Genomic DNA, 27948 nt, shown 5'->3' with positions numbered 1-27948 from the left:
GTTGTGTACCTTAAGATTAGCTAGTCCTCTCACAGTCACAATTCATGCTCAACCAGCTTGTACCATCTAGAAAGAATGCATTTTATTCTTTGATTGAGAAAAAAATATTAGCATAAGTTCTAGGGTATAAGAAAAACAATCATTTAAAATATGCCACTTTATTGAATAGCAAGCTAGTCATGGCATGTTGTTTGTTTCGTGCTACTCTTTTTTTCAGAAACAATATTAAAATATGCTTACAATGTACAAGTAGATTGTGTGCAGATTTTAGAATGTAAAAGAGTAATGTCATAAAGAAATATTATATTAACAATATGAATTTAAAAACATAAATAATTTTCTAAAATCACATTTTAAAAAAAAAAATTATAAAAAATAGAGAAATAAGTTGCAAAAATAGTTGTGTGTAGGTTTTAGAGTGTAGAACAATAATATATAAAGAAGCATTATATTAATAATGTGAATTAAAAAATATAAATAATTTTTTAAAATCATTTAAAATATAAATAAAGTGATAAATTATAAAAAAATGAAAATGAATTAAAGATAAACTAGAAAGATAGTTGTCCCATAAAAAGATAGTTGCCCCATAAATTTCCTCAATTTTATTTTAAATCAATCTATGATTTAAATTGAATTCATTGGTCATTGTCATATGAAAAAATATTTTTACAATTTGATTTTTTTTTTTTTTAAATGTGTGGGGAACTTTTCCCCTACTCGTGGTGATGTTTTGTAGATTGGACGTGTATTTTTAATTTTGCATGCATGGATAGATGAACCTGAAGCATCCCGAACTGGCGCAGGAGTAGAAGCGGAAAAATTTAATAGAACGGGGAAAGCCTCTATAAACACCGAAGGGGCTGAATGGGCAGCCCTATGGTACCAGAAACTTTAAAACTTTTACAGGCAATTCTGCACACTGAAGCATCTATCATCTATCTATGAGAAAGAAGAATACAGTTAGAAATGGTGCTTTGGCCTTTTGATGCACATACTTTTCATGAATCATCATTTATTAAATGTTTATTATCTGCTACGATTTTAACCTAGGTTTTGAGCTTGAATATTAGTTTACATTTGCCACTGGAGTCTATCCTGTTCGGCATTCAGATTGGTAGATGCAATATTTTATTCATTTTTTACTGTATATCATGTTCATTAGGATATCAATCCAGTTTTTTTCATTTTCTAGAAATTTTCTAAAACGATTTGATGCTCGGCACGTTGAATCGGTATTCTACACAATGTCAACTCTTTATCATGTTGGCATTTTTAGGGGTTCAATGTTTACATTTTTTTATTTTTTTGAGCTTACTCTGTTGTACTTAGCTTGAGATTTTTCCTTATATCCTGCAGCTGTGCCATTAGCTAAGATAACATTTGTATGAGAAATTGTACAACATGACATTTGTATGATAAATGGCATGAAACAAATGCACGTGGCTTTTTACATTTAGATACTTTCCATAAGTATCTGTTGAGGTAGTTTATCGATGTGAATGATTTTTTATTATTAGTGAAAGGTAAACGTTCGCTGTGATTATGGGTTGGCTTTCACACAGGGTAATACACCATAATTGTTGGAGCAGAGCTAATTACATGAGAGGACAGAAAATGCTAGGCCATTCCAAACTAACATCAGTACTGTTGTGATGCTTATGCTTATTTATTTGGGGGAGGACAGGGCAGCAGAGGAGCAGTGGTGTTGTGTCCTGTTCCTGGTGAGCATAGAAGACCTAGCAGCCGCAATAGGACAACTCTCCATGACAAACAAAATGTGGGTTGTTGAGTGCCACAATTTAATATTTCTGATTTTGAGCTATGCAGTCAGGTCAACATAGGCCTGGATGGAAGGGTAAGTAAACCTGCATATTCTAATTGTCTCTCCTCCTTTGTCGATTGCGTCTATTTAACATGTCATTGCATTCATTCATTCCATGCAGAGTGATGAAGTGTTGTATTAAGCTATTGTAAGGAATTCTGAAAGGTTGCCTAAATTGTATCAAGTAGGTCAGAAATGCACATTTCTTGAGGTTGATTCTGAATTCTGAGTTTTACTTGTGTCAATGTAGCCCTTTTTTAAATTTAAGAGTAGTCTTGAGGTGGCTTGCCGGGAGTCCTGCACAATGTAGCGGATGACGTGCTTTACAGGTGAGCATTTTTCTTGATTGTCTTTTATCTCTATTAAAGTGGTAATGATGGTGATGGTGGTGTCGATGGGTTTATATTTGATCTTCGTATTCTTTTGTAGGCCAATGTCCTTTTGTAGGGGCTATGCTAGTTTTGTTTTCGGAAAGCTGTGTATGTATTTTAACATTTTGATTTTCTTCGTCCTACTGTCAATGATGACCTCTCAAGGTCCTGAGAAAGCTTTCTTGACAGCAATATATGCACTAGTCCTATGCTACTGCAATTGATGGATACATCGCCCCTGTATAACAGTGAAAGTGAATGCATATTCACTCTGGTCCATGGATATTATATCAGCTATTCCATTGAGGAGTGCCTTCTGCAGGCGGATTGGTTCCTTGCCTTATAGGGGAAGCTTACTTTGGATGAGTGTGTTACGAGAGTGGACTCGAAGTGCACTTGTAAGGTTTTAGTAACTGTTACACTGCAACTTGGCCGATTGTCCTTCAGAGTTATGGGTAACCCTTCTGGTGAATTGTTTTTTTTTTACTCTCTTCTATGCATTTTGATTTCAGGAATAGCATATGTTTTGAAGTTCAGTGACATAGGAGGATTGGGCCAACTATAAATTGTTAATGTACAATTCCCTGCTCTACAACGATGATAAGGTGGAGACTAAATCTGAGTATAGAGTCGAAATTGTTATGTTTGAATCTACCAATGTTTTTTTTCAGGTCTAGCAACATATGTTGAAGCTGCTATAGGGAAAAACAAAGGGTCTCGTTTAAATATTTTAGAATGTTTGGCCGCCTCATCATAGTTGTTTAAATTTGCAAAAAAATGTTATTTGCTACAAATTATTGGGTTTCTGGCTGTCCATTTTTTCATTAAAATTTTGTGTTTTCAGTGGTTATCTTCTATTTTATTTCACCAGAGATGACAATTGAAGTCAAAATTGGCGACGACGACAATGGAGCAAAATGTTAGTGAGTGACTCTGACATCAGGTGCAACAAAACAACGTAAATGCCTTCTTTTCTCTTAGATTTTTGAGGAAAATGACGATTTCCATACCCTATTTTAATTATAAATTCCTCTGAATTGTATTTTAGTCCCAAAACTAGCTATCGAGACAACATGCGCTCAATGAGGTGTAAAATTATTTATATCAATGTTCTTGTAATTAACATGAGAAAGTTGAGCTTCATTTCTGAATTTCACTGTATAAATTAGAAATATTGAAGCACAAGCTCATTAATTTTGATGAAAGATTGTAAAATATGATTTGAAATGTTGAGAGATAAATAATACCCAATTGGATTTCAAGAAATTGGATACCCATATGTTTCATTTTTTACTTAACTACAGAGGTACACATAATCCTAGCTCATTTTCATGATCGTCTTCAATGAGATTTGTATGATTTACAATTATAATGGAGTTTGATTTCTGGATTCTATGGTGCGAAATTATTTACATCAATATTGTTCTGAACATACCAGCACAGAATTCTGAAGAAGAGGTAGAAGTAGAAATAGATCAACTCCTCATTGATGCCACCAACATAGTAGACATTTTGAAAGCAGAGTACAAGCCATTTGTCGCCATTTGCCATTGCAGTGTTGTCTGCAGTTGAAGAAATCCATTACAAGAGGGTTCATCTGTTTGCAGCAATCTGTGTAAGATAAGCATCAAATAGTTCACCTGGCAATCAAGAAAGCAGTCTTAGAAACTTCCAAAATCAGCAACGAAGACAATGTTATAAGAAATATCTAGAATCCCCGAAAGCATTGTTATAAGAAATTTCGAGAATCTCTGAAAGCAATGTTCTAAATTTTTTCTAATGTTTGTTATTATTATATTATTATATATAGTGTTCATAATTTAGCATTATTTTTGCTGAAAAATGAATTTTCTGCTTGCTCGAACCAATTTTAAATGAGAATAATGTGATTTTTTTTTATTGAAAATATCAATTAATGATTAGAAATTTAATAAATTATTCTAATTGGCTTGTTGACCGAGTCAAATAGGGAAAATTGCATCTAAACGAATGTATTATATCCTACGGCAGTAATAATAAAATTACATGGATCCCGTGAGGGGGCATCTAAACGAAGGAAGAGAGAATGCAAGAAACAGGTGAGCATGAGATAAAACTTTTCAAGGCGGAGGTGATCGATTCCACTCCACTCCCGCTTCATGGTGAGGAGAAATACCTGCAAATAGCGGATGGTGAGGGGGAGGTCGAGGGTTCGAATTGTTGTTTAGTGTGAAGCCTGATCAGTCTCCAAGTGGGAGATTGTTAGATTGTGGTGACTGATCAGGAAAGTACTGTACATACTTCATAAATAGTGAGGTTCGGGGCATCGCCCCGAAAAAAAAAATTTTGGGAAATGGCCGACATGTTATAACCCTAAAGCGGTTTAATACTTGTATAAAAAGGGCTTAGGGTTGGGTATTTAAAATAATGTTGTGATACGAAATTGGTTCTTGCGGCGGTACTGAGCTGTAAGGGATTACGGATTGTAATCAGGTTGTAATCACTGGATTGTAATAAGATCGGACTTGTTTGGTGGATGTAGCCCAGGGATTGGGTGAACCACGTTAAATCCTGGTGCCTTGTGTTCATTTCTGTGTGTTCTATTATTTTCTGTTATTGGTTATATTTGCATGTAGTTTTTATTTCTGTCCGTAGTTTATCCTAACAAGTGGTATCAGAGCAAGGTTGTCTTTTCAATTATCCTCTGCAGGAAAGTCTCACGGTTAAGTGGGAGTCTCACAGTTGAGTGGGAGCGATGGCAGATGAGGGTAAGTTGAGGGTTGACAGGTTTAATGGGCAGAACTTCCAGTTATGGAAGATGCAAATGGAAGACTATTTATATTAGAAGGATTTATGGAAGCCGTTGAAAGGAAAAGCCAAGAATCAAGGAACTATGTCAGAGGCTGAATGGGATCTTTTGGACAGAAAGGCACTCGGAAGCATTCGGTTATGCTTGGCACCATCGGTGGCATTTAATATTACAAAAGCAAAGCCGACAGAAGATTTGATGAAAACCCTAGCGACACTGTATGAAAAGCCCTCCGCTTCAAATAAGATATTTCTCATGAAGCGTTTATTTAATATGAAAATGGCAGAAGGTGGATCTGTTGCAGATCATTTAAATGAGTTTAATACTATTACTAGTCAATTATCTTCTGTGGGTATCAATTTTGATGAAGAAATTAGGGCTCTCTTGATTTTGTGTTCTTTGCCTGAAAGCTGGAATGGCTTGGTAATGGCGGTGAGTAATTCTGTTCCTGGATCTAGTACCCTAAAATATAATGATGTGATCGGTGTTATTTTAAGTGAGAAAACTCGCAGAAAATCCTCAGGTGGATCTACATCAGGAAGTGCTTTAAATGCACAAAGCAGGGGCAGAACGACTGAAAGAGGAAGTAACTCTGGAAATCGTGGAAAATCAAGAGGAAAGTCAAAGGGGAGGAGGTCTCAATCGAGAGGACCAAATGATTGCTGGTACTGTGGGAAACCAGGGCACAAAAAGAAAGATTGCTGGAATCGAAAGAAAAACGAAGGAGATAAATCAGATGGAGACAAGGAGGCAAATGTGGTAAGTAACAAATCCGAAGAAGATGCTTTGCTTCTGTCTTTAGAGAGTGTTGATGATTCATGGGTATTAGATTCTGGTGCTTCATTTCATGCTACACCTCATAGAGGTTATTTCATTGATTATGTCCAAGGGGATTTTGGGCTTGTTTATTTGGGGGATAATGAACCCTGTCAGATTGTTGGAAAGGGAAAAATTAAGATTAAGTTGCAGAATGGAAATCATTGGCTACTACATGAGGTAAGACATTTTCCAAAACTAAATAGAAATTTAATTTCAGCAGGGCAACTCGGTGATGAGGGTTGTGTAGTTACTTTTAATGATAAAAATTGGAAGGTTTCAAAAGGTTCCCTTGTAGTAGCAAAAGGTGTGAAAGTAGGCACCTTATATCTTTGTACAGGTCATATTGTTCCTTCTACTTTGATTGTTTCAGAGAAAAATGAATATTCAGGAACAATTACTACAGTTGAGCAGGGAGAACAAATAGCTGCTGTAGATTCTGATACAGCGCTATGGCACAATAGACTTGGGCACATGAGTGAGAAAGGTATGAAAGTACTTCATTCAAGGAAAGTTTTACCAGGTCTAAAATGTGTGAATATGGATTTCTGTGAAAGTTGTGTGTATGGAAAACAAAAGAGAGTGAGTTTTGTAAAGACAAGGAAGGAAAACAAAAAGGAGAAATTAGAGCTTGTGCATACAGATGTATGGGGACCTGCTCAGGTATCTTCCCTTGGTGGCTCTCATTACTATGTTACATTTATTGATGATGCAACTAGAAAAGTATGGGTTTATTTCCTTAGACAGAAATCTGATGTATTTCAAACTTTTAAGAAATGGAAATGCTTGGTTGAAAATGAGACTGGTAAGAAATTAAAATGTCTCAAATCTGATAATGGTGGTGAGTATTGCAGTCATGAATTTGAAGATTATTGCTCCACTAATGGTATTCGTAGACAAAAAACTGTTCCAAGGACTCCACAGGAAAATGGAGTGGCTGAACGCATGAACAGGACTATAACGGAGCGTGCAAGGAGCATGAGGTTGCATGCTGGGTTGCCCTTACACATGTGGGCGGAGGCTGTCAATACTGCAGTATATCTGATTAATAGAGGTCCCTCTACTCCTTTGGGCTGTGGTATTCCAGAGGAAACATGGACTGGTAAGAAGGTGAGTTATTCTTTTCTCAAGACCTTCGGTTGTGAAGCTTTTGCTCATATAGACTCTGAAAATAGAACCAAGCTAGAAGCTAAATCAAAGAAATGTGTCTTTGTTGGATATGGCATTAATGAATTTGGTTATAGGCTTTGGGATTTTGAAAATCTTAAAATTATTAGAAGTCGGGATGTCATATTCAATGAGAAAGTGTTGTAGAAAGTGTTGTACAAAGATCTGTTGCAGCAACATGAGAAGAAAGAAGATGATTATGTAGTGCTGGATGATACTCCAAAAGCTGATGTTCCAGCCATTCCTCATGATGTGCAACAACTGCAACAACAAATACCACACACACCAGTAAATGTTAGACGGTCAACAAGGCAAATTAGACCTCCACAAAGGTTTTCTCCCTCTTTGTATTCTATTTTACTTACTGATGCTGGTGAACCTGAAAGTTATGATGAAGCTGTGCAGGTGGATACTAAGATTCAGTGGGAGTCTGCAATGAAAGATGAAATGGACTCTTTGCTGAAAAATAAGACATGGGATTTGTGCAAGTTGCCTGCAAGTAAAAAGGCTTTACAGAATAAATGGGTTTACAGGTTGAAAAAAGAGGAAAGAGGTAAGAAAAGATTTAAGGCCAGGTTAGTTGTAAAAGGATTTGCACAGAAAAAGGGCATTGATTTTGATGAGATATTTTCTCATGTTGTTAAAATGACTTCTATTCGTACTGTTTTAAGTCTTGTGGCTACTGAAGATTTGCATTTAGAGCAGATGGATGTTAAAACAGCCTTTCTTCATGGTGATTTGGATAAAGAAATATATATGGCTCAGCCACAGGGTTTTGAGGTCAAAGGTAAGGAGAACTTAGTGTGCAAATTGAAGAAAAGTTTATATGGCTTGAAGCAAGCACCTCGACAATGGTATCTGAAATTTGTCAGTTTTATGCATGAGCATGGATATAACAGGTGTCATTCAAATTATTGTGTTTATTTTAAGAGGTTGGATGATGATAGCTACATTATTTTATGTCTATATGTTGATGATATGCTTATAGCTGGGTCTAACATGCATCATATTAAGGGGCTAAAACGCCAGTTAGCACATGCATTTGCTATGAAGGATTTTGGGGCAGCAAAACAAATCCTTGGTATGAAGATTTGCAGAGATAGGAAGAACAGAACATTGATGCTATCTCAAGCTGATTATATTGAGAAGGTGTTGCAACGTTTCTCTATGGAGAATGCTAAAGCTGTCAGCACACCTTTACCTGGTCATTTGAAATTGACTAAGGAGATGTGTCCCAAGACACAGGAAGAGGAGGATAAGATGTCCAAGGTACCCTATGCTTCAGCTGTAGGAAGTTTGATGTATGCTATGGTATGCACTAGGCCAGATATTGCACATGCAGTGGGAATCGTTAGCAGGTATATGAGTCATCCAGGATTTGAGCATTGGAATGCTATCAAGTGGATTCTCAAATATTTGAGAGGAACATCCAATAAGTGTTTACACTTTGGGGGCTCTACTACTGATTTACAAGGCTATGTTGACTCAGATTTGGCTGGGGGTATTGATACCAGGCGGAGTACTACAGGTTATGTCTTTACTGTTGGTGGGGCAGCCGTGAGCTGGGTTTCTAGGTTACAGAAGATTAATGCTCTCTCCACTACAGAGGCAGAGTATGTTGCTGCTACAGAGGCAGCCAAAGAGATGATATGGCTTCAGTTCTTCTTGGAAGAATTGGGACATCCTCAGAAGGATAATTATTTGTTCATAGATAGTCAGAGTGCCATTCATCTTGCTAAGAATTCAGCTCTGCATTCTAAGACCAAACACATACAGTTGCGGTACCATTTCATTCGGTCAGTTTTGGAGGATGGACAGTTAAAGCTGGAGAAGATACATACCAATGACAATCCAGCAGATATGTTGACAAAGGTTGTAACAAGGGAGAAGCTGAACTCCTCTTCAGCTTCGGTTGGTCTTTTAGACTGAACATGAATAAAAAAACAGTAGAGTCCAGGATGGTTTGATCCAGTGGGAGCCCCATGTGGTAGTGGTATTGCTACAGAATCAGTCTCCAAGTGGGAGATTGTTGTTTAGTGTGGAGCCTGATCAGTCCTCAAGTGGGAGATTGTTAGATTGTGGTGACTGATCAGGAAAGTACTGTACATACTTCATAAATAGTGGGGTTCGGGGCATCGCCCCAGAAATAATTTTTTTGGGAAGTAGCCGACATATTATGGCCGACATATGGCCGACATGTTATAACCCTAAAGCGGTTTAATACTTGTATAAAAAGGGCTTAGGGTTGGGTATTTAAAATAATGTTGTGATACAAAATTGGTTCTTGCGGTGGTATTGGGCTGTAAGGGATTACAGATTGTAATCAGGTTGTAATCACTGGATTGTAATAAGATCGGACTTGTTGTTTGGTGGACGTAGCCCAGGGATTGGGTGAACCACGTTAAATCCTGGTGCCTTGTGTTCATTTCTGTGTGTTCTATTATTTTCTGTTATTGGTTATATTTGCATGTAGTTTTTATTTCTGTCCGTGGTTTATCCTAACACGAATCAGGCAGGCAAGCTTCTTGATGACATCTCCTATTTTTAAACTAAAGGCTTATAAGTGTGTTAAAATAATACTGTGTTAAACGAATGCCTCCATAGTGTAGTCTCTCAGTGCCATCAATGCACCAAGTGGGATCTTAGTTGTCGTGACCGTATGTGGAACCTATGGTCATTCTATCTGATCAGGCAGTCAACGATCCATTGTGCTTCGCAGGTCAGCGTGGTGCTCTCCCTTATATGTCACATGGGCTAGATGGTTCTGCCCCGCACCATGCTTCAAGTTTGTCTCCATTGCCGGGCATGCTCACAGAATCATCTCGATTCCTCGGGCCACCTGTGATGCCGCCCTACTCTCTCCCCTGATCTGTTGTAATTCTGGAGTGCAAGGACCATAATTTTTTTTATACGGATAAAGATGGAATATTGTAGTAATTTATAAATCTTATTGGATTCTCAAATCTTAATCAAAAATCTAATTTTATTTTTAAAACTCCACACCACCTTGTTTTGAAGCGTCGGACAGGTTTGGGCTGAAATGCCCACCTATAATAGCCTATCGGCTAAATATCCAATCATAGTGCATCTGAATTGTTGAAGAATCACACATTAATTACTACTACTAGCACTTACTACTACTAGCACTTGCACCCGAAGGAGCAAGGGGAAGGAGCAAGGGGTACGCCGATAGTGACCAAAAGTGTAAGTCTATATAATATGATTGCTCACATTTGTTTTTTTGTTAGACATCTAATATAATATAAAAGGAAACTTAAAGATCTAAACAATTGATTAATTATTCTTAATTTGAAATAGTTAAATTTAATTGTTTTTAAATTCATATATATGTATTATAAAATGAAAAGAATTGTAGAAGGGTAAAACAAAAATAAAAGATCGTTAAATGGCTATGTATTTCGTTCACAAAATAAACTATTTTCGAGGAAAATAGTAGAATCTTTTAGACACATTTTTGGTTGCAAGTTTAATACATTATATGTATTACATGGTAATGAGTAGTTTGTTTTTGGAACAAGAAGAAATCGATTCTATAAATAAAAAAAAGATTTCCATCACCATAAGGGACATCTTCTCATAATGTCTGTAACACAACAACTTTATTCATTGGGGAAAAAGGATATTCAAATGCATAAACATAGCCAATAAAAAGTTGATAAAGTATCACACATAGACTCGTATATATTAAGGGAGCACTAGTGCGAGTTATTGCAATCAAGATTCTTCTTTTCTCCTAATAATTGTAATGGATTATTTCTCATTCTTGTTCATATTGATGAAAGGAGAATGTTGGTTCTATTTGAGAGTTGTCTAGTGATTTAACTCTTGATATAGTTGTAAAAGTCAAACCCCATCATTTTGCGTTACCAATATCAATTGTTATTATTTGAAGCATCATTCCTATGACCACAAAAAGTCTCTTAAAAGATTTTCTAGCACATTGAACTAGTAACTGGCAAACATCCAAGTAGAGAAATATATTTCGTGAGATGCCAAAACTTTTTACACAATCTAAACACTTCCAACAAGATATAACCATTGGATTTTCCATTTTTTATGTTTGTCTTCAATCTTAGAAAAGATCAACAACCATATATCCTTAATAGAAGGTTGGACTAAGAAAGGAATGCTCAAATATCTAACAATGTGAAGTTGCAAGAAAAGTTAATTTAAGAACTAACTATGTACGTGGTCCAAGCTTTTATTATTTCACTATTTTTATTTTGTGCTTCTACTGCCCTACCTCGATGGCTTTCATTTTGTTGCTTCGATGCAATTGCAGTGAGTATTTCAAGAGAAACAGCTCCACCAGCCCTTCATTCAACTCACCGTTTCAGGGCTTTCCTTGACACTAAGTGTAAGAGCAAGGTGGAATAGAAGAGTTCGTTTGAGGTGCCTCTCTTAAGAATGGCAGCCAGGGAGGCCAGGCACTTCCTTGTGGCGATAGAATCAAGTGTTTCAATTTATGTTGGCTACAGCTTTTTCCCATTTCAATTCATGATTAATAAACAAACATTGTACAATATTTTGCAAGTGAAAGCTCTAGATTGTACTAATAATGAACGAGAACCCAATTAATCCTTGCTCCCATGTCTGGTTCCTTTACATGTTTGTTAATCATATGGGTTGTGACCAATTCTGATTGTTGCCTTCACTACCTGCTACCAATTTCATAGCAAATGAGAGAAATGAGTTGTTACATGAAATCTTGGGTTGACTCCTAGAATATATATATTTCGGCAATATAAATCAGTCAATATTGTATTTTTAAATAATTGTACTAATATATTGAAAATAATTTATTTTATATAAATTGAATAACGTGTTTTAATATCTAACAATATAAGAAAAAGATTTATAAGTTTTATACAAATCTATCAATGTGCAGTTGTTTTAGACATTAGCAGAATTAATTAAGAGTCCAAGAGTGAGTGAATCTCAACCTCATCTCCTCGTCTCTTATGATTCTTCGTGCACTATCTGATATTTAATAAAAGGTTTTTAGTGCCAACCTCGAATTTAAGTCGCACAAAACCAGAATTTACTATCCATATCTGGTCTGCAATGGGCATTGCCATTGGCTTCCTCTGCCTATCATTACTCGGAAAACATTAAATTTATTCCAGTTTAGATCACTAGAACTTGAGAAATGGATATCTTCTTATCTTCAGGAAAAGTGCGAAGAAATTGCATATTCATCAGTGGGGGGCCTGAGGCTTGTATGGGCCAAGGAAAAACTCCAAATTGCTGCTTCAATCAAAAGAGAAGTAAAAGAGTTTAGGACGTTGTACGGAGCTGCTATAGTCCCTGAACTAAAAATTACCCTGATGTAAAAGAAAAAGGAAAAAAACAGAATGAAGTAAAGTGAAAATTGTGAAACCATAGCATACCCCGTTTATACATAAGTACTGTGAAGGTGTGAAATTAAAGTTAAAAGATGCAATCATCTAGGAACAAGGACAAAATTAAATATAACAAGCACAGTTATCCCATAGTGTTGTCATAGTAAATATGTAAAGTGAAAACAAAACAAGAAACACAAGTACCGTCAAAAAAGGTTGATTCAGCCCTTGGTGCTGAGCTTAAAAGAGGTTGATTTTTCATACACCTAAGACTATTATCAACAATGAAAGCAAAATCAGAAACAACAGTAGCAAGAACCCAACAGTGTTGTCCAAAAATATATGAGAACTGAAAACAAGAACCACAACTACTATAAAAAAGATGTTGGAACTAAACCAAAAGAGGTATGTTTTTCATGCAACCTAAAAACAGTTCTAGAGTACAGTAAAAATTAGAAACGTCAAGAGCACTTATCCAGCAGTGCTGTGATAACATATATGAATTGAAAACGATTTCCATGATTAATGTCCAAAAGATGTTAATTCAATCCCTGAAGCTAAGCCAAAGAGCTTGATTATTTCTACATCTAAGACAATTCAAGTTGCAAATACCATTCAAGGAGCAGATATTAACGAATTGCCAAAAAACCATCCACGATACTAATCCTCGCAACATAAAGAAGAACAAGCGTATTTTACAACAATGTAGAGGATATTCATTGAAGCAGAAAAAAAATATTTTTTATTAGTTGCAGCTCATAGCTCCATCCATAACGATTTTTTTCTTAGTTGCAGCTCATAGCTCTGTGTATAACAAATTACATCTAAATACATGTTAGTTTTTTACTAAGTTACCGGTACGGGTACGGGCACGGATACGGATACATGGGTATGGCAATTTTTTGGAAAGTGGGTTTGGGTACGTCTGGATACGTCTGTACAAATAACATATAAAAATCATAAATATATATATAATATATATACATATGCATTTGTACAACTTGAAAACAAAACTAAAAGCATATAAAATTAAAAAATCATAAATATATATTTTATATCTGTGCATGTATACAGGTTTACAGCTTGAAAAGTAGAAACAAAACTGCCATAAATATTGCAGTAACACATTTATAATGATTTCCTGTAACTTTAAGTCTAGTTTCATATCAATTTGTCAATTGATATGTCAAAAATTGAATGTTATGATAGATATATCATATATGATTATATCCATATCGAATTCATTGTGCATTGGTTAAACAGTAAACTGTCAAAATATTACAATTAGACTGATTAGTAATATGGGTCATCAAGAAAATCAAAATCAGTGGAACCACATGCAGCCCCAGTTTCAATTCCACAGCTAGAAGCACGTTGGCTATTTGTCTCCACAGAGGGTAAAGATGGTGCATTAACTGAAAAATCTAAATCTGTTCTCTCAGGATCTACATCCCACAACATTGTGCCCCCTTCCTTGTACTGACTTTTTTTATAAGTAAGAAGGCACAAGTTGGAATGCACATAAACCAATTCTTCTGCCTTACTTGCTGCCAATCGATTGCGTTTCACTGAGTGAATAAAGGAGTATGTACTCCAATTTCTCTCAGCTGAAGAAAAACTAGCAACCTATTGAAAATTTGTCACAATGTTAGAGAGTTGCAACTATAAAAATAACTTTATTTCTGACATTAACAGACTAATAATGTTAGAGAGTTGGAGCAAAAATTAAGAAACATGCCTGTGATAGAAGTTTGATTGCAAGAGTTTGAAGGTGTGGTGATGTATGGCCATTAAGGTACCACCAAGCATGAGCATCCTTCATGTACTTGTCACGGATAGCAGCAACACTTTGACCGTCAAAGGATACAAAATTAACAAACTCGGTTGTAACTAAATCCTCCATTGCATGATCACGAAAGAGTTTACTGAGTGCTGTCCTACATCCATCACTTACTTCTCCATCTTTGTATGGTGGTACCCTTGCTGGCTGAGAAAGAATTTCATCACTATAAAATTTTGGAGTCAATGCAAATGCAAGAAGATGTAATGGGGTGGTCATTTTGTTCCACCGTTCAACACAAATTGACTTGACTTCTTTGAAGAAAGTTTCTTCAGGATCTTTCTCTTTTTTATTGATGACGTCTCTCATTAACTCAATCATTGAGTCAATGCCATCGTATACCATTCCCAAACATGGATGATCCATGTCAGCAAAACGGATCATGCTCATGATGGGCTCGGTGAAACTAAGAAGATATTCCACTCTTTCCCACCATGTGTCTTCTAGTATCATTTTCTTTACATTTGTTGCCCTTTCTATATTGGATTGCCTCCATTGAATCCAACCTTGACCAATAACCATACCAGCAAGTGCCTCTCGCACCAACACAAGTCGCCTCAAGACAATTGTGTTTGATGCAAATCGAGTCTCGGCAACCTATTCAAGAATTAAAAATCATAATTAAATTATGAAGAAATCATTATCAAATTTAAAAAGTAAATTCATATTAGTAGTGAATATAGAATTGAAAATTTGAAGTGTTTCAATTACCTTCAGCAATTCCAACTCTGAAAATGATCTAAAAATGGCTTGTGACATGTTATGGTTTGTGATGAACATCTGAATCTCTTCAGCCTCAGCATAGATTTGTTTGATCCAATCTATTTTCCTACCCAACTTTTGTAGCATTAGGTTGAGAGAGTGGACAGCACAAGGTGTCCAATAGATGTGATCAAAACGTCTCTCAATCAACAAACCTGCAGCCCGACAATTCTTTGCATTGTCTGTAATAACTTGGACAACATTTTCAAGACCCACATCTTGGATGCATTTTATAAGGATATCAGCAATAAATTGTGCATCCTTCACCTGTCCCTCACAATCCACAGCCTTTAGAAACATTGCCCCATTTGGGCACACTGCAATCACATTTATCAATGGCCGATTTTTGGTATCCTTCCACCCATCAGAGATAATTGACACACCTGTTTGTTTCCATGAATTTCTAATGGGAGCCAATGCATTGTTTATGTTTTTGACCTCACTTGCTAGTAAGGTGGTGCGTACCTTCTCATAACCTGGCCCTATCCACCCTTGCGGAGCATCATTTGCTTTTCTCAACATATCCTACCAATATGGTGAGCGCACAACATTGAATGCCAAACCATTTGCATAGATACATCTTCCAACAGCTTCATCTGCAATCTCCCTAGCATCATTCTGGAATGCTCTCTCCAATGGTCCCTTACTTCTCTTCTCAATAACAAGTTCTTCTTCAATTCTGCACAAGAACGGGTGGTTCTCTACTATGATATCAGGAAAGTCACTATGAGATGGAGAAGGTGGGGGCCTTGAACTACTTCCTTTTCGTTTCAACAAAGGATGGTTTGTGGCATGTCCGACTCTTGCATCTGCTTCCTCTTGCTCTTGAATGAATCCTGCTATTTGTTGAGGTGGCAATCCTTTTGCATCCGGTCCTTCGCATGCTTTGATACCCATTTGGGGAATGGCACATAAATGGGCTTTCACACGGCTATAGGAGCTAGTTTTCTCCACATGGCATAAATTGCATTCCCAAACAAATGTTCCACCTCCTTTTACTTGGCTTTTCATTGTGACATATTTCCATAATGGTGAATGGGGATCGGTCTTGAATTTGGGTCGAGTAATAGAAGAAGCTGACATTGTCCTGTTTACAAGAGCCAACAAGTTAAAAATTAAAAATGTTATTAAATTATTAAATAATAGTAAATACAATATTAAATATAAAAATAAACAAATTCAATTTCTATTTGAACATTAAAAAAAAATTTAAAATATATATATTAAAATTATAAGACATATTTATAATTACAATTTATAACAAATATTATAATTTATTATATAAATATTAAATTAATAAACAATAAAATAAAAAATACATTATTAACATTTATTATTTAATACTCTAGACATTATATAATATAATATTTATTCAATATTTAAATAATATTTAAATATTGTCTGACATTAAAAAATTACAATTTAAAATTTAAATATTATATGATATATACAATTTTAAAAAAAATTGAAAAACCTTTTATATTATTGAAGTTATAATTTATAAACTATATATAGTATTTAAAATTTAAAAGTTTATAACTTCAAATAAATTTTTAAAAAATAAAAATAAACATAAACATATGAAAAAACTCAATAATAAATTAATATTATAAACTTACAATATGAATAAAACTATACATAAAACTTTGTTTGAAAGTTTGTAACTTTAAATAAATTTTAAAAAATTAAAATAAACATTCACGAATTTACCTGGTTAAGCCGAACACAAACTCCCGCTCCGTCGTCCCTATTGCAGGTGTCCGTCGTTGTCTAGCTCCAGGTCTCAAGTTGGTGTCAGTTTACTGTTGCCGTTGCTTTCCAGTTGCTGTAAATTTCGAGCGCGGCGGATATTTTTCCTACAAAGTGCAAACTTTTGTTTCGTTCTGCGCAGCGGATGTTTGTTTCGTTCACTTTAGGGTTTTTACCCTAGTAAAAATGCGTTAAAGACTAACAAAAATCAAACGCCGACAAATACGTATAAATCGAACCCTGTTCGATTTGACGGGGTATTTTGGACGTATCTGATTCTGATACGTACCATACCCGTATGTGAAGGCAAATGGGGAAGTACCGGTAACATAGGTTTTTTACTATGTTCCCCGGGGACGCATCCCCCCCCCCCAAAAACCAGCGTTTCGGGGACAGGGACGTCCCCATCCCGGAAACTTCATTGGGGACTTGCATCCGTCCCCAATTTTTTATAACACAAAAAATTAAAAAAACTAAAAAAAATGTCACTTTTGCCGTCCCCATTTGCCATCCCCCGCTGTCCCCAAAATCGGCAAAAAAAAATGCTGTCCCCTGCCGTCCCCGTCCCGGAAACTCGGGGGAACATAGGTTTTTTATTAGTCTACAAGTAGCATACCATCCATCCATCACTGTAACTTTACTGCCCATCATTAACAGCATCAGTACCTCTAAATTTGTAACGGTTGTTCTCAAATTAAACTGTTTATTCAAGCATAAAAGTGGTGATCAATCATACCCTTCAATCATCCTAAGAGATGATACTTAAATAACAAAATGTTGTAATGCATGAATATAAATCCTGCATGCTAACATACCAATAGTTATAGAAAGACAAAGCTAAAACTTTGAATAGATTAAACGAGAATGAGATTCAAAATGAAAATACAGTATACAAAGCGGTGTTATTTCGTTTGGTCGTGGGCAAAGAGGAATACTGGAAGTATTTCCTGTGCTAAACAAATAAACAATTGTCAATATGAGCCCTCCACTTTTGCTGCTTCCAGGATAGTGGATAGAACCTTCATGGCTGAGTCAAAAGAATTGATGTTCAACATTGGAACCTTGGAGGAAGGATCGAGGTGGTATATATCTCTTTACATATAGTGCCTATTTGACCTCTGGTCAAGAGTTCTGCAACAGGTATTTATTTTCCATTCAACCATTGCAAAGGCTTTGCCTTGGCTGTATTAGCCTTGGACACTTGAAACAGCGCTCTGAACTTTGGATGTAAAGTATTTCTCCTTGTTACATATTAACATTACTGGCATATTTGAATCTGAATATTTGTATCAAAAAGTTGCAAGTGTACTAGGGAGATTTGTTCAGTGCGTCTATTGTTTGAACACCATCATTCGATTGGGGACAAGCATGGGGTCTAGTTGAGTCACAAAAGGTCACTCAACAGAAAGCCTGAGAACTTTCAAAATAATCAAATGTTCTTTCTGAATTGTTGAATAACTCAGAAGGTAGGCGGTGAATGAAAATGAATGCTTCCGTCCAATCACTTGATATATTTGGATTGGTTGGTTAAATTTGATTTGAGGTCCGATTTGTAGTCTAGTGATATGATATAAGATATCCCGCTTTTATTGCAAAAGATTTCAATCGGATGGTGTATTTGATATTTCATGATTTTGCATTTACTGAAAGATACGCAACCCATTAATCCAGTCTTACTGCAAACCACCTACAAAAAACAGTTGGTTGTTTTAAATGCGGAACAGGTTTTGGATGAAATTCCCACCTATAATAGCCCATCGGCTAATAACTAATCTTGCATAAGATATATAGTCAATTAAACCTGCACAGCTGTTTCAAAATCAGCAGGTGAACAATCAAAAACAATCTGGTATAGATAGAATCGGGTACAATCCATCAGCCTGTTTGGACTGAGTATACTATCAAGACGGCAGCTATCAAATAGGCAGAGATTAATCATATATATTCTATATTGGAAGTAAATGGCATTTCACATTTACCTGAACTGTAATTTTATTTGCACTGCCCCAATGCTATATAAATTGAACCATGAGTATAATCATATTTTATTATTATTATGATACAAAATAGTTACTATGTTTACATTATAGAAAAAAGATAAATTGGGTGATGCATTGCCAGAAAATTTTCTGAATACATCCAGTTTCTGGACGAGAACTTTCATTTAATTAATGTATATGCACAGGTTGGAAGGAAAAACTTTATTCCTTTCAATTTAAACATATTTAAATATTTTACTTGAGAGGTTCAGCTTTCCATTTTCTTCCAGCCAACATGTTCATCATTACATAAACTGATAATAGAACAAGGTCAGGAATATCCAACATAAATTTGATTTAAAATGGAGCTTCTCTAACAACGGCTAGAACACCCCCAATGCCATACAACTAATGAAGAGCTCTCATAACTCTGCATCTCCGTGCAACTCAGTCTTCACCTTATGGAGTAAATGCTCTTTAAATTGAGCTGTCTTCACCTTATGCATTCAATGCTCTTTAAACTAAGCTGTGTATTTTATACTTGTACGGTATCAACCACACAACTGAAACACATGCTAAAAACTCATTCATGAACATGAACATCAAGGCATCTATTAACCCCTCAGACTAAGCACCCACTCTATAAAACCCAATACTTTTCAGATATAGCTCTTGCTCTTGCATTTCAACGAGATTTAGTACTATCCAAATGAAAGTGCTAAAAAACAAATCCTTGTGTCATTACCAATCCGGTAAAAAAAATTGGGCAATGAGAGCACAAGAATCCCACCCTTCAAACCCGACTATCAATTAGGTATCAAATCATGTACGCACGTCAAAAATTCATCCTGCTCTTACATTTCAAACAAATTTATCACTAACCAGATGAAAAAGAAACACCTTGTTTCATTCTCATTTGATTATGAGCATTTGGAATAAGAGTGACCTAATGATAATCTAGAACATTTGATTATGAAAGTTTCCAAAAAGAGTGATGGAATGATAATCTAGAACTTGTAATTGATGGACAAATATCTCAGATACCGATTTGTCTCTCAGTGGCCTGGCTTCCGCATTCGATGCGGACGGATGCGTGGAGCGCCCAGATGCACTGCGGGTGCTGGCCGGAAGCCATCCGCAGGCATCCAGATGTGCGTGGAAGTTGAGTGAGTATTAGCTTCCACGCACATCCGGATGCCTGCGGATGGTATCAGCTTCCACGCACATCCGAATGCCTGCGGATGGCTTCCAGCCAGCACCCATAGGGCATCCGCGGGCCCAGCACCGACTAAGCCCTAAAAAGCAATAAAATATCATTTATTTTAACTTAAACTTCCATAACAACATGTGATGAAAAGCAATTTTAAAGTGGTTTTTCACAATAAAACCCTAAAACGACCTTAGAAGTCAATACAGAAGCATTCACAAGAGTCATTTTAGAATTTTGTTTGCACCTACAGCCACTCCTTCATTGTGAAGCTAAGTTCAGCATTTTCGAAGAGGATCGATCGAAGAGGGAAAGATAGCTTTCTCAAAGAAGTTTAAACCATTCAAGGTAAGTGATCAATCCTTTTCTCGAGTATTCAGATGAATTTTTTTGAGTTTTTGATGATTTTTTTCAAGTTCTTGAAGATTTTTTTAAAGTTTTTTTTCAATTTTTTTTTTTTTGAAAGATGCACCTACAGCCACTCCATTGTGAAGCTAAGTTCAGCATTTTCGAAGAGGGAAAGATAGCTTTCTCAAAGAAGTTTAAACCATTCAAGGTAAGTGATCAATCCTTTTCTTGAGTATTTAGATGAATTTTTTTGAGTTTTTGATGACTTTTTTCAAGTGCTTGAAGATTTTTTTAAAGTTTTTTTTCAATTTTTTTTTTGAAAGATATGTAGAAGCAACTTTGGGTATCTATTTTAGTAGTTTTTCTCACTTCTTTCCACTTATATGCATGATCATTGATGTTCATAGTTGTTAGGCACTAATTAAAATTTATTTATTTTCTTATAAAATAGGTTGCAAAAAACTAGGCAAGAATGGATACTAGTGGTAGTGCTAGTCAAAGTTCAGTGGGCGACCAAGGAGGGGAAGGGACTGATAATTTCAAAGTTGATGTAGGCTCTACTTTGTGGAGACATACAACACGGATATCACAGGTTTCAAGAGGTGGCTCATACTATTGGAAGTGCAATTATTGTCAAAGTAACAAAGGAAAACCTTTCAATAGCTCATATTCCCGAGTGAAGCTTCATTTTATGGGCCCTGCTGGCAAAGGATTTGGAATGTGCAAAGGCAAAAATGGTACCGGGATGACTAGCGTGGAAATACTTTCATTTCTAAGAGAACAAAAAACTGTTGATGCATTGATCAATGGATTAAAAAAAAGCTACTATCAAGGTCCTTCCTCAAAAAGCAAGCCACAGACACCCACTGAACCAATTGCATCCTCCCAACACCCATTCTTGCAAGTAACTGTGCCAGGAGAGGATGAGGAAGAAGTGGAAATTTCAACCCGCAAAAGAGGCCCATTGGACACCGCATTTAAAATGGGGGCAAGCGACCGTGCTGATGAAGTTATTGCACGTTGCCTCTATGCGAATGGGCTTTCTTTCAACTTGGTGAGATCACCATATTGGAAGGAAATGGTGGCAGCAATCAAAGAATCACCAGCTGACTACACAAGCCCGGGCTATGAAAAGGTGCATACAACTTTATTGCAACAAAAGAGGGCACATATAGAGAGAGAGCTTCAACCAATCAAAAAATCTTGGAAAACTTCGAGTCTAACTATTGTGTCAGATGGTTGGAAGGATACAAGAAACTGGCCACTGATTAATGTGATTGCAATTTCCCCCAAAAGGACAATGTTTTTGAAGGCCATTGATTGTGAGGGGCAAGTGAAGGATTTAGAATTCATTTCTAAAATTCTCATTGAGGTCATCAAGATGGTGGGTAGTGAGAATGTGGTACAAGTGGTCACTGACAATGCCAAAAATTGCAGGGGTGCGAGTGCTTTAGTTGAGAGTCGGTATGAACATATTTTTTGGACTCCATGCACTGTTCACTCCCTTAATGTGATCATGCAGAGGATTGACACTGAAGTAGATTGGGTGAAGAAAATATATGAAGAGGGGGAGGACATACAGATGTTTGTGACCAACCACCACATGTCACAACCCATTTTTAGAACATACTCCAAATTGGAGTTGCTGAAGGTGAATTAATTTTTTTAAATTACTAAGTTTCATGGTTTTGTAATTTAGTTAAAAATTAAATTTATAATTATATTGTCAATTGACATATTGTTAACTTGCTTAGGTTGCTAAGACCCGTTTTGCATCTCATACAATCGTTATGAGATGACTCCTCAAGGTAAAAGATGCATTAAGTCAAATGGCCATTGGTCATCAATGGGGTGTATGGAAGATCTCAAATTCAGAAAGAGCACAAAGGATTAGGGATTTGATCTTGAATGAGAGTTGGAGGGGTTTTATGGCATATGTATTGGATTTCACCGAGCCCATCATGACTATGCTCCGTTTCGCTGATACAAATACACCTTGCTTAGGGGATGTGTATGATGGCATGGACACCATGGTTGAGAAGGTAAAACATTCTATACAAGCACATGAGAGTGACCCCACACAATGTGAAGCCTTACGCAAACAAATGCAAGCAATTATCAACCATCGTTGGAATAAGATGACTACCCCATTGCACCTCCTTGCATATGCCTTATCTCCTAGGTACTATAGTGAGGAGATAGCTGGTATGCCAGGTAGAGTTGCACCATTTGCGGATGAGGAGGTTGTTGAGGATGCCACAAAGCCCTTACAAGACTCTTCCCACTAGAAGAAATGCATGAAAAAGTGAGGGAAGAATTTGGGTTGTTTGCTTCAGGGTCAAAGCATTCTCCATTTGCACTAAAGGACCAAAATAGAATGGAAGCTATCACATGGTGGTACATGTATGGTCAATCTTTCAAGCATCTTCAACCTCTTGCAATCAAAGTCCTATCACAAGTAAGTTTTTTATTTTGTTTTGTAAATTTGTTTTAAAATTTATGTTTACACTTGCATTGTAGAATTTAGTGTTTCACACATTCTATAAAATTAATTTGCTTTTCATTTGTATGTTTTGTGACAACTATATAGGTTGCTAGTTCTTCTGCTGCTGAAAGGAATTGGAGTACATACTCCTTTATCCATTCGGTGAAGATTAACTGGTTAGGCTCCAAGAAAGCTGAGGACTTGGTCTTTGTCCACACCAACTTGCGTCTTTTGTCACATAAGAATGATCATTACAAGGAAGGGGCAACAAAGCTTTGGGATGTAGCCCCTGAGTGTGCAAATTTGGATGCAACACTTCATGATCTTGTTACAGTTGGAGACAGTGATGATGATAGTGTGGCACACGGTGCATCTAGCATAAGTGGAACCATGCTTGGTTCAAATGATCTTTCAGCAGTTAGAGATGACAATAAGAATGTCGATTTTCTTGCGAATCCCTATGATTCAGAGTCAGACTCTGATTGATTGAATCTTCAAACTTCAATCGTTTACAATGTTTTTAAATTTTATTTTGTTGGAATCTTGAACACGACCTATTTGAACTTATTATTTAAGAGTCAAGACTAAACGCTAATGTTGGACAAGCACATATTGATATTGATACATGAATATCATATGAATTTTGAAATATCTTGAAATTTTGTTTAAGGGTTCCAGTTAACTGTTAAGTATCATAGATTCATAGTCATATTATGATTTATCAAATGATTTGTTTTTGTATATTTCTTGCATTTCTTTGCATATGTTAGTATTATAATTTCTATATATACGTTTCCTCTCGCATCCGCATCCAAAAAAAAAGAAAATCCCCGCATCCCATATCCGCTTCTGAAATCCGATTCGGAATCCGCATCCGAATTAGTAACTTAGATAAATATGCATTGCTCCAAAATCATTGACTTAACAAAATTCATTTCTCATGGCAATGGCGACAAATGGATTAAAGCAACAAACATTAACACATTTTCATTAATGGAGATGAGAGTTCAAATTTAAATAAAACCAATGCCTTCGTTTAATATAATATAGTGATAGTACAATACCGATCAAAAAGAAAACATAGTGCAGGAAAAATGGAATTGTTTTAAAGGAAATAAAATACACCAAAACAATACTGTCGGAATATGGATTCCAAAGAATAAAACTCACTGAAACATGGCAAGTGACCACAAGATTTTGCACAGATTGTTTCTGTTGTTAATAATGTCGATAAGTAAAAATGGGGTAGACTTTGAAACCAGAATTTATGAAACCCTACCACAACTGATCTTGCTAAAAATGGATTTGCTTCAATTTATTCACATTAAACAAAAAGTGGATCTAAAAATGCCAGGGTCAATATATTTATTCAGGTGTGGATTGATAAAGCAGTTTGTGCTGCATTAGGATCACAGCTCTTGAGGCATTTAAACATAATTTTCACAAACCTTGTCCAAGATCCCACATTTTGGAACCTGCCGCATACAGATTTCAACAGAAAAACTCAAACAAAAACATGGCAAGCGACTTGGCTAAAATATCTGAACAAATTGTGTCATTCTTTATACCATCCACGAGAGATTCGCAAAGGCAGACACAGAAACAGAGGGGGAATAGAGCAAAGCAGAGACAACATCCTCCGTCCAGCAATAGAACTGAGAGAGGTCTAGGGTTTGAAGCAATTCACAATTGAGAAGAAGTGGCAGCAGCTCTCCAAGAGGAGACCCTGGATCATTGACAGATTGGTGCCATCTCACCAGCTTGACATGGTGGATTCGCTGCCAGAGCTGCACAAGCATGTTGATGTTCCGGGCGTTGCGAGCATTGATTGTGATGCTCTGAACGGAGGGAAAGGCCTGCTTCAGAAGATGCCCAATTATTTAACTCTCAGGAGAAGAGGTATCCAAAACAGGGTAACCCCATGGCGAAATCTGTGACACGTCCAGAGTCGTCACGCCCTGAAAACAGAATGGTATCAAATACAAATTGCTTATGTTTCCCCGCACACACAGCACCATTCGCATTGCTCGCTCCAGCTCGTGCCATTTCTTGCAAACCAGGGCCATTTGATTCCTTGCCCTCCCATCCTTCACCAGGCTGAATATGATACTGATAATCACTTCCGGAATGTCACCGAAGTGCATTTTATGATTTCAAAGTGCAAAAAAAGGTAGGCGATGAATGAAAAAGATGTTCCAATTGAATCACATATCTAGTTTGTAAATCAGATTGTGATCTAATAAAAGATATTGCAGTTACTGAAATATATGCAATCAATGCAAACCATTAACAAAACCAACTAGTTGTTTTAGGTGACAGACAGGTTTAGATGAAAGTCTCACATATAATAGCCTATTGGCTAATTATTAGTATTTCATCTGCCAGGTCGCAATACAGTTCTTCATTCCAGGTTCTTGGGTATTGCTATTTGTAGGCTTGTCTGGGACGAAGAGTACTGCTATTGGTCCAAACTTGCCAGGCAGCTTTCTTGTTTCATCAACATTTGTTTCAAGAAGCAGCATTTTCATGGCTTGGTGTGTGCAATCTGTATGGGCTGTACTAACCTGCTCGAAACATGGTCTATATCACCTTGGATTTTTGATGAGTACTGCTATTGGTCCAAACTTGCCAGGCAGCTTTCTTGTTTCATCAACATTTGTTTCAAGAAGCAGCATTTTCATGGCTTGGTGTGTGCAATCTGTATGGGCTGTACTAACCTGCTCGAAACATGGTCTATATCACCTTGGATTTTTGATGGTTTCCTAATTTCGTAAAAGGTCAGTGGTCATGAATTAATGGATTAAATTGTTTTTAGTTTTCCCTTTAACCTGGCATTGATAATGTTTTGCAGATTTCTTTTGCTGAAATTGTATACGGACCTACAGAAATGAAAATTTCAAAAATCTTTTGAGTTTTTCTATATATCTATATATATAAAAAAAGGTCAGAACATCTCTGAGATCAAATAAATCATTAAAAATATATTGTCAAATATAAAATAAGCATAAGATCAATGGTGCTGCCATATGTTAAAAATGAAATGAAAGTGAAGTAGTTGAACAAAACAACTGGGATTCAAAGTGCAATCTGTATACATTTTTATCTTCAACATGTTAATAACTTGGCATTCAATGAAAGCAATTAGAAACCAGAGAATTTATAAGAAGCATACCAGGAAAGAAAAGCGATAACAATCCGACAGCAGGGTCAGTAGTTTGTGCATCAGGTAAACAAATGAAGCAAATTGCTCTGGGGAAGAACAGGGTCAGAAACATCAAATGCTAAGAAACTTAACGTCTCTTTATCTTAACAAACTTCTTTTGAGACATTAACAATGGCATTTTTATAAACAGTCTGCAGAGTAGAAGATTCAGGGTGCCCTTGTATGATCCGGGCAACAAACCTAGCCTCCGTCATGGCCAAGATACCGAAAAGTCTTGTGGGATTTAACTTCTGTGCTCCATCCATTGCTGTCAGTTTTTGCCAAACTGAAAACCTGGGCCTGAGAACGTTGTCCAAACTCATTGCAACCATGCGTGGATGCTTTGCCAGAAAGTCTACAGAGAGTCCCATGTGATTGAGCACAAAGTCCATCTTTTTCTTTATGTTTTCTTCAGACACTTCCAGGAGTTTAGGGTGAACCCTAGCTACTCGCAGAGCTTGTTCAGGCGAGAGGCCGCAAAGCTCAAGATTGTGAATCCTGGCCTCTAAAACTTCGATGCGGATCACGGCCACTGCGCTCACAACGTGTTTGTACATTTTGGTTTCCTTGGGAATGTCAATCCTGCGAATGAGATCGAGTTGCTCGGGTGAGAGCGAAGTATGCATCAAAACCCAGGGATTTACCAGCAAAAACATGGTGAGCTCTGATCCACGAAAGCCAAAATCCTCCCAAAAGGCTACCGAGGTTTTCAATGTTTCCTGCAAGTTCTTTGTAAGAATAAGGGGGTTACTCCTAATAGCTCTGATCAGAAAATCCTGTGTTGGGAATACAGTCTTGAGAAGCTCAAGGTTGGAGCGAAGGACTTCCAGCTTAGAGGTCAAGATCCACGGCAAATTAGTTACAATTTTGCTTAAATTTTCGCCCCCCATGACCAAATCTTTAACCAGTTGAACCTTGGGCTCCAGAAATCTTTCCGCACTTGTCACCAAAAGCGAGGGCTGAGATCTAATCATGCTTGCAATTTGATGTTCAGTGCAACCAAATCTGTTGAACATGGACACAAGTTGTTCAACATTATCTAGGGTTTTCAGCCGCCCAAGCGAGGGCTTCCTTTTCAACATTTTTGCAGCGTCGGCTGAAGAGATGTCGAATCTGGCGGTAACGAAGTGCAGGAAGAGATTTTGTGAAGGGGCGTTGCTGATGTTGGCAACATTATTACTCTCTGCAAGAACAGAGAAATTTGAGCGAAGCTGGGTTAGGGTTTTCAGAAAGAGGGTGCGTGGCACCGGTATGAAGAAGAATTGTTTGATGTCCATGAAGCAGATGCAGCGGACAGGAAACGAAAGTACCTGCAAAGATTACTCTAGAAAGAAAAATAACTAGAAGTGGAGATTACCTACAATATTTGGAGTGGAGACTACCTAGGATATTTGGGGGTTTGGAAGGTCAATTAGGATTTACCACATATTAGGTCAATTGTTAGGTCGTCAAGTAAACAAGAGCTTTACATTGTTGGAGGAAACTTTATAGTTAAGCTCGTTCGAGTTGGAGTAGTACTCGGAAGTCTCAATGCTTCACCTCTGCGAGCATCACCTAGATCCAATGAGTGCTAAGTATTCCATTTATTCTGATGAGAGATGGATTCATGTGCGAATCACTACTCATGATGCAAAGGTCAATGAGTTTGAATAAAAAATTACACAGTTAAAACCTGATAGCAATATCATAATTTGACTTGTAGAAAATACCTCCTACTTATCAATTGAAATTTGTTTTCGAGTGATGAATAGATGAGATGCAAACTAGAAAGATGGGTTTCACAATTGAGAAAATTAACTTATAAGAATAAGTTATATTAATGAAATTCATTTTCAGCTGTTAGAATTGTATAAACAATGGTAAAGGGGACTTCTAAGATTTTGGTGTGGTGGAAGTTTAAGATGTTTTCTATGGCACCTTATCTTGTCCAATTAGTTCTACAAACAATGTCATTTTCTTTAAGGAATGAGTAGGAGAATCTAATCTAGTTCTCTCTTAAAGAGGTATTTACTGTTACGAGAAGCTTCCTTTCGAAAATTATTATAT

General features: G+C 36.6%; 2 protein-coding genes across 3 annotated transcripts; both read right to left on the bottom strand.

Moving 5' to 3' along the window:
* Positions 1–3425: 3425 nt before the first annotated feature.
* LOC149553602 (transcription termination factor MTERF8, chloroplastic-like) lies at positions 3426–27328 on the bottom strand. 2 transcript variants are annotated; one of them, XM_089789024.1, is made up of 3 exons: positions 25873–27328; positions 12001–12235; positions 3426–3836 (listed from the first exon to the last, which is right to left on the bottom strand). In XM_089789024.1, the coding sequence occupies exon 1, from the start codon at positions 27177–27179 to the stop codon at positions 26007–26009; it is 1173 nt and encodes a 390-aa protein (XP_089645150.1). In that variant the 5' UTR covers positions 27180–27328; the 3' UTR covers positions 3426–3836; positions 12001–12235; positions 25873–26006. The 2 variants fall into 2 exon arrangements, with proteins under 2 accessions (XP_089645150.1, XP_089645149.1); XM_089789023.1 differs by lacking the exon at positions 12001–12235.
* Positions 13355–15456, bottom strand: LOC149553603 (uncharacterized). The gene is made up of 2 exons (XM_089789022.1): positions 14882–15456; positions 13355–14767 (listed from the first exon to the last, which is right to left on the bottom strand). Exons 1-2 carry the CDS (start codon positions 15452–15454, stop codon positions 14036–14038), a joined length of 1305 nt encoding a protein of 434 aa, XP_089645148.1. The 5' UTR covers positions 15455–15456; the 3' UTR covers positions 13355–14035.
* Positions 27329–27948: the final 620 nt, after the last annotated feature.

This window comes from Cupressus sempervirens, chromosome 6, assembly GCF_028749045.1.
Source record: "Cupressus sempervirens isolate cs-2001-9-10 chromosome 6, ASM2874904v1, whole genome shotgun sequence".
NCBI lineage: Eukaryota > Viridiplantae > Streptophyta > Pinopsida > Cupressales > Cupressaceae > Cupressus > Cupressus sempervirens.
Note: the sequence above shows the minus strand (reverse complement) of the source record. Positions and strands in the feature narration are given on the sequence as shown.